Source organism: Mus caroli, unplaced genomic scaffold (genome assembly GCF_978045245.1).
Source record: "Mus caroli unplaced genomic scaffold, Mus_caroli_1 scaffold_20, whole genome shotgun sequence".
Lineage (NCBI taxonomy): Eukaryota > Metazoa > Chordata > Mammalia > Rodentia > Muridae > Mus > Mus caroli.
In genome coordinates this window covers 44,690,434-44,701,179 of record NW_028227275.1, presented here as the reverse complement: position 1 = coordinate 44,701,179, position 10,746 = coordinate 44,690,434, and the positions used below count along the sequence as shown (strand labels likewise).

At 48.0% G+C, this 10,746-nt stretch overlaps 1 protein-coding gene across 1 annotated transcript in view; it reads left to right on the top strand.

Moving 5' to 3' along the window:
• Positions 1-590: 590 nt before the first annotated feature.
• Positions 591-10,746, top strand: part of Gna14 (G protein subunit alpha 14) — a 163,997-nt gene continuing 153,841 nt past the window's right edge. Inside the window, exon 1 of the mRNA XM_021151829.2 lies at positions 591-1,585. Coding sequence (XP_021007488.1) covers positions 1,462-1,585 — 124 coding nt within the window. The 5' untranslated portion in view covers positions 591-1,461. The remainder of the gene's footprint in view (positions 1,586-10,746) is intronic.

Sequence of the window (10,746 nt, the reverse complement as noted above, 5' to 3'; positions counted from 1 at the left end):
TTTGCTTTGGTCCCGAGGATCCCTTATCCGCACCTTTAAATCTGCACAGACAAAATCAGGGTAGTTTGCTTTGTGCAATCTTTGTGCATTTGAGTTGTCAGGGGTTCTTTCAGATTTCCTACATCCGCACGCAGAGTTTCAGGAGCTGTCCCGAGGCGGCAGTCTGGCTGCAGGGCTGGGCAGGGAACTGGCCAGGTGTGCCGGGAAGGTGCCAACTCTTTCTACAAAGCAGAAGTCTTTCCCATCATCAAATGCAAAGCAGCCAGCCGTTTTCCCTCACCCCTCCAGTCCCTGGCCCCCTCATCCGGTGCCAGGAGGTAGGATAGGCTGGGAGGCGTTAACTAGCACTCTGCTCTTTTGCCAGACCCCGGAAGGCAGCTGCAGTTCCTACGCCAGCCAGCAGGCCCATCTGCACTAGGCAGGCAAGCTACAAGCTGACCCAAGGTTTGCGCTAAGCTCAAATTGAGTTGTGGCATCCGGGAAGCAGAGGGAGCCAGCCTAGAAAACCCAAGTGTGAGCGGTGGAGAAGCTGGTGGGCAAAGCTCAGCCTCAGTTGGGAAAAAAAAAAAAAAAAAAAAAAAAGGCCTGAGCCTAGCTGCTGGCATGCGGTGTGTGAACGGGCTGCAGACGTTTGGCTCGGGTCTGCTAGTGCGCTGCCTCCACCCCTGGCACTGAGGTTGGGAGTTGACGAAACTCCCTCACCTGTCGGAACCCGGATCTGGCAGCGGGAAGGGGGCTGGCAGCCAGTGTCTGCTGGTTACAGCAAGCTTGGCAAGTGGCCCTGCCTGCACTAGGGCGCCACCGCCAAGGAGGCAGGTGTGAGACTGCTCTGCGACCCAGCCTCTTGTTGCTCTCCTTTGTCCCCAGGCACCATCGGCTTGGGGTAGGTCTTCAGGCAACTCCTGCAGCCTTGGCGGCTGCAGGTTCGAGACGCCCCGCCTCCTCCTGTCACATAGAGCGGTCAGTGCTGGAGGAACCTTCCATTCCGCAAAAGTCTACGGGTTGAGGTTTTTGGAACTTTACAAACAGCTCTTTATTTGCAAGACAGGCCACACCTGCTGCTAGCCTGCGACATCCTACAGTCCCGGAGAGACCATTCTAGCAGCAGCACCGACACCCCAACTTTTGATTCGCGGTGTGCGTTGCCTACCTGGGTACCCAGCTACAGTGTCCGGGAACGCACATCTTCTGGAGACAGCGCCAGTCACACTGCCCAGTTCGCTCTTCTCTCCCTCCCAAGCGCGGGGTTGGGTGCTTGATCCCGGACCACACAAGCGCTCAGGACTCGCCGGACCTCGGAACTGCCTTCGAGAAAACGTTAGCCTAGGAGATCCGAGCCTCTTACTCCATACCACAGTTGGTTCAGGTGGTTTCCTCTTTAAACCTTGCTTCTGGCGCGGATAATCCGCGCGGCCGGGCGTTAAGCTCCAGGTCCCTGTCGCTCCGTCGAGGTAGCAAGCCATGGCTGGCTGCTGCTGTTTGTCTGCGGAGGAGAAAGAGTCTCAGCGCATCAGCGCGGAGATCGAGCGGCAGCTTCGCCGCGACAAGAAGGACGCGCGCCGCGAGCTCAAGCTGCTGTTGCTGGGTGAGTGGCCGTCTTTATCCAGCGCGCAGCTCTGGTGTTCGCGTCCCGGCTCTTTCCTGTCCCAACAAGCCTGCGGGGTGGTGTGCTGAGTTTCTCTATGTCCCTTCGGGGAACCGGTCTTTTTGCACCTGGGGAGCTGGGCGACCGTCGATCGCAGACTCCCGATATCTCAGAGCAGGCCAGGGCTCTTGCTCTTGGGCCCTTGTCAGTTTCTCCCCCCCCCCCCAGGCCTGTCCGCTTTGCCCTTGGGCTCCCAGCAGGGGGCTGCTGCGGGAACCCCCAAACTTAGTTGTTGGTGGGTGGTGGGGAATGGCCTGCCTCGCAGTTTAGGTTCGGTTCTTGTTGAGGGTCTGACGGCAGGGTCACGTGCAGCGTGCAGCATAGTTTTTACCTGCCAGGTAAGGTCATGGTGGGAAGGCTCTGTCCTCACTGTAAAGGAAACCCTAGAAACTGACAAACTGGAGAAAAGGGGAAAATGATAGCAAGCGCGCCTCGGAAGTGACACCCCTACTGCTATTCTCTCTTCTGACACCAGGGCCTTCTGCTGATGACACCCGGAGCCTGCATCACGAGAGCAGCTTAAGTCTCCCTTGGCCCACCTTAGTTTAACTTCAATGTCCCGGGCTACCTCTACCAGTGCAGTGCCTCCTTAGGCTTTTAGAAGACCTCTGCAGAAGTGTTTTAAAAACAAAGAGAGAAGAGTTTAAACTCTGATTAATTCCCCCAAGGCAAGGATCTCTTTCTTCTGGCCTGTAGAGTGTCATTCAGCCCCCATCCATTGTTGGACACTGGCCCTTTTCTTTCACCCCCATCCCCACCCCCAAAATAGCTGCTTGCATTTCCTCTGTCCTTTCAGGCTGGAGTCCTCTCTTTCACCATTTGTTTAATTATTTAATTAAGCAGTCTCTTTTGAAGACCGACTGAAGGAGAGGGCTTTTAGTCTGCACTGCCTTCACATCCCAGCAAGCCCTCCACTATGTAACTGGCTACTGCTGAGTTTAAAGGGCCTCCTTTGGTTTTCCTCAAACCTGCAAGTTCAAAGGGCTGACCACCCAGATTCCACACGCCTGATTCTTCTCTAAGGCCGGAGGAAAGTCCTGCCAAAAGGACTCCTAGCTTACTATAAGGGTCTTAGCCAGTGAGGAGAGACCTGATTAGGGGAGTAAGCCCCAAGGAAAGCTGTTTGCTGAGGCTGTAAAGATGCTTGGGACAGTATCTTGAGGTCCACAGCTATACCTAAGAGGTTCCTAAAGTGGGTGGAGTGTGGGGTGGGGATGGGAAGGAAGGGCCGCTTTCCACCCCTGGGGTCAGGGCTGCTCACCCAGACTTGGAATAGGCCTGGGAACTCTAGCTGAACCCTGCAGTCTGCCATCAAGTTCAGTTTGTCAAGTGTGGAGTATCGCGTGAACACTAAGGTGATGGACTATGCCTTCATTTGAGTTCAGATGGATACCGTCTCTTGTCAAGGGCAGACTAAACTTTAGTTCACTCTGAAATATTTAGATTCGTGTGAAGTACTGTTAGGACTATACTGAGGCTGGCCCCTTGTAAGGCAAATGATGTAGCAAGCTGATCCATAGTGTATTACTAATAGGCCTCTTTGACAGACCTAGACGTACAAAGTAGGGGAGGAATGCTTAAAGGCACATCGTTTGTTAAGTCACTTTTAGGCTCTGTAACTGAACCCTCAGGCCTTCCTACCTCTTGTTCCACTCTGACTCCCTAAAGTACTTCTTGTTCTTGTCTCCCAGCTGAGACTATCAATCACTATGGTGACAATTTCCCTGTTCATTTCCAAATTCTATGGAGCTACTGGAGCTTCAGGTATGGACTTAAAATCCCAGGTTCTCTCCAGCTAAAGATGGATTGTGGTGTAGTCCAGTTCTCAAGCTAAATGAAGAGGCTGTGACTCACAAGATTCAGGAACCAGGGGAGGATATGTGCTATTGTGTCTGTGCGATGGAACTTCACCAGTTTCTGGAGTATCTGGATTAGCTCATTTGATGGTCTGGTGTCTCAGTTGTAAAAGTCCCAGTTCACAAATGGGACTTTGGGATCCCGTGTGGACTACTGTCCCCAGAAGCTCTCACAGTGATGTATGTGTCTGCAGCTGGGGGTAAGGGTGCTTTAAGTGTACCATAGAGCCGCAGAGTCCAATCTGGGCTTTATAAAAGTGTGGGTCAGTGGCCAGTACTGAGGGATACACGTTATTGTCCGGCTACAGCCAGTAGTATATTGGTAGGGTGCTTTCTTGACAGGAGGAGATAAAGACCATAAAGGATATAGTTTAATTTAGTCGCAATTCCTTCTGATTGGACAAAACTGGACAAAACCAACCCTGGTAGGAAAGTAGTGATACCTGTCTTGTACACCATTGGGGAGGCAGAGATTGGATTTTCACCCCTGAGACCTGTCCGTGGGAGTTCACCATCCCACAGGCCTCTGCAGCCGGAGTGGGAAAGGAATGGACAGTCCTCACACTGACATCTTTGCCAGACCACAGATAAAAATCCTAGGGCCTTGATGCAGAGGCTGGAGCTGGACCAAAGGAGTGTGGTGTTCCTAAGGACAGATGCAGAGCGGAAGGCCGTTTGGTGCAAGGAGAAACTGAAACTTCCATGTGAGGTACAGCTGCAGACAGGGTGACCACTGGGCCCAGGTCAGTGAGCTCAAAAGGATGAACCCAGGCCAGAGAGAGCAGCGGGAACTCCTTGGGGAAGAAAGGACCCCCCACAGTGCTGGCTCCCTGCTGGCTCAGCAGAGGCAGCTGGAAAGCAGCCAGACAGAGAATGGCTCTGTGCTGTGAATTCCAGGGGATGCCCTTGTGGATAGAAGTGCCAGCAGTCTTGAGTCCTGTCCTGAGCCTGGGTGGCACCTTTGCTAGTGCTGAGGCCTTAAGCCTAGGGGAAGAGAAGAGTTAGATTGGTGGGAACAAAGTAATTTATGGACTGAGAGGCCTGCAGCTTGACCCTCTGTGACTTCACTTCCCAATCGGAACCACTGCAGAAGTTTCTCAGATTTATCTTCAGGGGACTACAGTCTGATAATGGTTGGCATGGCCTGTGGCTACCTTCTCACGAGGCTTCTCCTGTGGAGTCTAGGGCCTCCCTTCAGGCTTCTACTTTGGGGAACAGCCCACAGGCCAGCCTGGAGTTTGCTGAGAGCTGGAATGGAGGCCTAGGGCCACACGGCAGTTGCAGCATCCCGGGGCCTGCAGAGGACACTTAGGCAGACTGAGTGGGCCTTGCTGGGGCTGCCTAGGAATCACTGCAAGAAAGAGGCCAGGGAGAGCTGCACCAGCAGCTGGCTACTGCATGCGGGCTTGGGTCACAGAGAGCTCATAACTGGGTACAGGCCGAGCGTCTCGCTGGACAACGCTGGACATCGGGCTCCCCACTTTAAGACCGGGCTCAAACAGAAGCTCGAGGATGATTTTATTAGTTTAAAAGAGGAGAGGAGGAGGGAGAGAGTGGGGAAGAGGAGGAGGGAACGGGGAGGGAGGGGGAGGTTGGGAAGGAAGGGAAGGAAAAACCAGGCAGATAAACTATAAAACCTCAGCAGCTCCCTGGGGAGGAGAACTGAGGAAAGAAGGGGAAAGGGCAATTTTGTTTGAGCTGGTGTGGAGGTCAGACACATGGCAGGCAAGCAGCCATTTGGGATGGGAGACATTTTGAGAAAAGAAACCCAAAGAGTTAAGGAAAGCACACTTTAAAAAAGGAAGGAAAGACAAAGTTAAGCTTCTCGGAGGAACTTTTTTTTTTTTTTTTAGTGAGCTGACCTACAAGCTACATAGGGATTCTGGGAAGAAAAGGTACAGTATCTCATCGGAGGACTAATTATTCCATCTAGCCTCTTGGTATGGCTTAAGGTAAATAAGCTGTCTTAGGGTTTTAGTGCTGTGAACAGACACCGCAACCAAGGCTACTTCTTAGAAGGACAATGGCTGGCTTACAGGATCAGAGGTTCAGTCCATTATCATCAAGGCAGGAACATGGCAGCATCCAGGCAAGCATGGTGCAGGATGAGCTGAGAGGTCTACATCTTCATCTGAAGGCTGCTAGCGGAAGACTGACTTCCAGACAACTAGGATGAGGGTCTTAAAGCCCACACTCACAGTGACACACCTGCTCCAACAAGCCCACACCTACTTCAACAAGGCTACATCTCCTAGTGGTGCCACTCCCTGGGCCAAGCATATACAAACCATCACACCTGCTTTCCTTGGCTAGTCCCTTGGCCCAGTGAACTACCTGACCCATGTTAGGTCTCTATCCAGGTTGGAAACTCTATTCTCTTGACTAGGAGTTTTTTTCTACTTTAATGCCACATGGGAAGGGGCGGTCTATAAGTATGACCGGATTATTCCATTCTACCCAAACAAAACATCTACCCTCAGGTGGGCACATACATGGGAGGCAGATCCCAAGACAATGTCTCTGCATAAATGATTGTCTTAGGGTGATTGTTGCTGTGGCGAAACACCATGACCTATTTCTACATCATTGTTCATCACTGGAGGAAGTCAGGACAGAAACTCAAATGTGGCAGGAATCAGGATGCACAGGCTGATGCAGAGGTGAGATGAGTGTTTCCAGTCACTGGGACTGTTAACCTTGGGTATAGACTTCATCTGGGAACTGTCTGGGAGGAAGGGGAATGTGGTATTTAACTTAAGTCAAATACATTCTTCCATCCGGGCCGCCATGATAAAATACTACAGGTTGGGAGGCTTAGGCAATGGGAATTCATTTTCTCCTGGGTCAGAAGCTGGAGTCCACAGATCAAGGGGCTGACAGGTTTGTTTAATCTGAGGCTTTGGCTTTGGCTTGCAGACAGGAGCCTTGCTGTGTCCTCCCTTGGCCTTTCCACCATGAGTGTTCATTCCTGGTATTTTCTCTTCCTCACACAGGGAGTCCAGTGCTGTTAAATTGGGTTTAAAGATATATATATATATAATCTCTTTAAAGACCTTCTTTCTGAATTCAGTTATTCTCTAAAGTATTGGTGGTTGAGACTCAAAGAAATAAATGTTGTCAGGAGGGTATAATTCAGCCCATGATGTCAACAATGTTGGGAAGCCATCCAATCATAGGGGCTATCACCTGTGAATTCCCTTCTTGGTGCTCTTCACTTAGGTAAAGCTATCCTTGACTGCAGCACAGAAAAGTATTTCAAGACAAGTCAGAATGAAGCTAAGTTAGTGGGTTTATTAAATAGAGACACTGGATAATACATGGTTCAGAGGGAAGGAAGATGATGTCATGCTGCCTTTCTTCTTCTTGCTACAATGAAATCATCTGAAAACAGTATCTTATGGAAGGAAAGGTTCATTGTGTCCCACAGTTCCATTGTGGTGAAAGTCCTGGTGGCAGGAACTTGAGGCAGCTGGTCACACTGTATCCATAGTCAAGGGACAGAAGGAGATCATCTGTGCTCAGTCAACCTTGTTCTTTGTATCCAGTCTCTAAGACCCAAGTGTGAGAATAGTGCCACAATCCTTAAGATGGGTCTTCCCTCATCAATTGACCTATTTAACTCCGCAGAGACCAACCTAATCTAAATAACTCTCCAAAGATGTTCTGGATCCTGTTACATTGACATTAAACACGAATGAATCATCACAACAGGTCTTAAGAAAAAAGAAAAACCCACTGTACAACTCAAACATGGGTGACTTACAACTAGGTTTAAGCAAAATTTAAAAATGAAGAAGATAAATGTGAGTTGGTTTATTTATTTCTCTTATCTTAACGGTTTTCCTAGCTGGGGGATGGAGGCTCACAACTATAGTCCCACAAGGAAGCTGGGGGCAGAAGAATCAATATAGGAAGCTCTATAGTAAGTTGGAGGCCAGAAAGGGCCACAGGGACTCTGTCTTTAAATTAAATTACATTGCATTTATAAATTAAGAATAAATTATTTATTTATTTATTTATTTATTTATTTATTTATTTATTTATTTGGTTTTTCGAGACAGGGTTTCTCTGTGTAGCCCTGGCTGTCCTGAAACTCACTCTGTAGACCAGGCTGGCCTCGAACTCAGAAATCCGCCTGCCTCTGCCTCCTGAGTGCTGGGATTAAAGGCGTGCACCACTAAGATGTTAATGAAGGTGGTTTTGCAAAGTCCATTGTTTGGCCTTAAAGATGAGAGATGCTGGCATGCAAGGTTTGAACATTCTGGTCCCAGCCCTAAGTAGTAAAATCCTTGTCCGAGATGTCATTAGGAAGAGCGGTACTATCTCTGTAGGAAACTCTGATGCTATCAGTTGTGTTGATGGCCTTGAATCTTGGCCAGCAGAAATACAAACTAGACCACAGAATATGAAGCTTGCTTCCCGCCTGTGTCCCCTTAACTTTCCCTTCTTTCTGTTCTGCCCCAGTAACAGTGTGGGAGTCAAAACTGGAGTTTTTGTTTCGACCTCTGTTCCAAACGCTGGCTCTACCATTTCTTGCCTGTGAATGTGGTCCTTTCATCTTTGCCTGTCACATTGTGTGCCTTGAACTCTTGTTGACCCTCTTTTTTTCTCTCTCTTTGGAAATTTTTAGGCACCAAGGAGATATCATCAACTATTTAAGTTGACCAATTCTGGCCGTGTAGTGGTTTGTTTAAATTTCACCAAGTAGCTTTTTAACAGATATTTTGCTTTGTGTTTCTCTCAGGGTTTCCTAGACTGTAAATTGATATTGGTCACTTTTCTTAGTTATAATAAATAATAAAAGTCTGGGTCCAAACAGGTGTTATTGGATCAGCTAAAACAAAATCTCCTCTTAAAACTAATTGTGAGCCGGGTGTGGTGGCGCACGCCTTTAATCCCAGCATTCGGGAGGCAGAGGCAGGAGGATTTCTGAGTTCGAGGCCAGCCTGGTCTACAAAGTGAGTTCCAGGACAGCCAGGGCTATATAGAGAAACCCTGTCTCGAAAAAAAAAAAAAAAAAAAAAAACAAACCACAACCAACCTAATTGTGGTGTCTTGAAAGCTTAATGGCAACCCTGACATGGCAGCACAGGGGGAGTGGGAAAGAGCAGGGGTCACGATGGAGGGGCTTTATAAAGCAGGGACCGTGAGATGGTAGTGACAGACTGTTCACAAGCTAGGGCTTGCGTGGTCCACACGCCAGCGAGAAATGAATACAAACTCTCCTGCTAAAAACAGATAGTGAGGACAGTGAGTGATATTCCCAGGATCTGAGAAATATGCATGACCCTTTGGGGGGGGGGTGGTTCATGGAGTTTTTGTGATTTAGGTCTTACTGTAAAATAGATCTTAATATAACGATGATTAACATCAATGAATAAGCCTCAACTACCAGGTAGACGACCTGTTCCACTCATAATGCAGCAGACGCTGGGGACTTCTGAAGAGGCAGGGGAGGCACCCACTTTCTTTCTGTCTGTCTGTCCAGGGCAGCCTTTTGACTTTTTCCTCTGTACTTTTCAAGACAACACTTTTGAGGTATTTTCCATGTAGTGAAAGTTACCAGCTCTAAGTGTACAGATGGCAAACATGAGGATTTTATAAACATAGGCATAGACTCGATCTAGAACATCTCGTGATTCCTATAAATCCCCCCATGCCCCTTTGTGAAAGGGGCTATTCTTCTCCCCCCAAATCATTCAGTTTTCTATGAAAATATTTTTAGCTATCTGAAAAACACAAGAATAAGAATTGAAGGAGCCTTAGTGGGTAAGAACACATACATACACACACACCACGTACACTCACACATCACCAACACTCACATACATACTACACACACAAGCACACATACTCACATACACACCACAAACACAAACACACACACACACACACACACACACACTCATGGACACACAGAATTTACAAACTACTCAGGTATATTCTTTTCCTAATTAGCTTGCTGTATAACTTGGGCCTCTTTTTCTTCTCCTGTGCGTTTTCTCCAGAGCATGTTGTACGCACTGTAGCCTTTTCCTCTAACAACATCCATGAATTGTTCCTAAAACAGAACAAGATCTTACATGAACACAGTCCATTTGTGAACCCTTGGTAAGTTTAACTATGGTAGGATATTTGTGCCCAGCCTGTTTCTCATATCCTAGGTTTGTTAATCAGCCCAAGAATGTCTGAAGTGGCAATGTCCTCCCAAGCCAGGGTTCAATGTCAGCAGAGAGATCATGTCCGATTTTCATATCTTTTTGTTTCTTTAACTGGAACACTTTACAGGTTCTCATGACATTGCATCTTTGAAGAAAACATTTCTCTCTCCTCTTCAAACCAAGTGTTTAAGCTCTGTCTGATTCTTTTATGACTATAGTCCAGGTAGACATTCTTGGCTGGAACGCCACATAAGTGTTCTGTCCCGAAGGGACACACCTGAGGTAAATGGTGGCCATCTGCTTCTCATTGATGACTTTAAGTTTGACTACCTGGTCAAGATGTTGCTTGTCCTGCCCCTTGAACCACACTGTTCCTTCTCAAAATGTCCTTTGTTGTACCCTCCCCCCTAGGCCTTGCATGGGCTAGGTAAGTTTTCCATCCCTAAGTAACATTCCCATATACTAAAATATTCTTCTCAATTTTCTGACTTTTTAAAAATTCCTGGCTGGTTAATGGTATTATGGGGTGGCTGTGAAAATATCTTCTGTGTCTGCGAGTCTCCCGGTGCTCACTGGGAGGCACTTGGCATACTGCTTAGGAGCCTACCCTTTGACTCTCTTTGCTTCTGTCTTTCTTCACTTATTTATTTATCTATTTATTACAGTGGGGACTCACTTGGTTCTCGCAGTGTACAAGATTTGTGCAAGGAAATCCCTTCCAAGATGGCCCCCATTGCGTTGTGACAATCTTCCTGGCACAGTGAGGTGTTCCAGGACCACCTTGTATCCACTTTGTTAGCCACTAGCCACTTCTGCAAGGACTTTGATGACTGATAGTGAAGAACTTCCTCTTAGGTTTTTTGTTTTTTTTTTTAGTTTTTTTTTTTTAATTTTTATTTATTTATTTATTTATTTTGGTTTTTCGAGACAGGGTTTCTCTGTGTAGCCCTGGCTGTCCTGGAACTCACTCTGTAGACCAGGCTGGCCTCGAACTCAGAAATCTGCCTGCCTCTGCCTTCCAAGTGCTGAGATTAAAGGTGTGCGCCACCACGCTTGGCTTTCCCCCTTAGTTTTAAGATGCTTT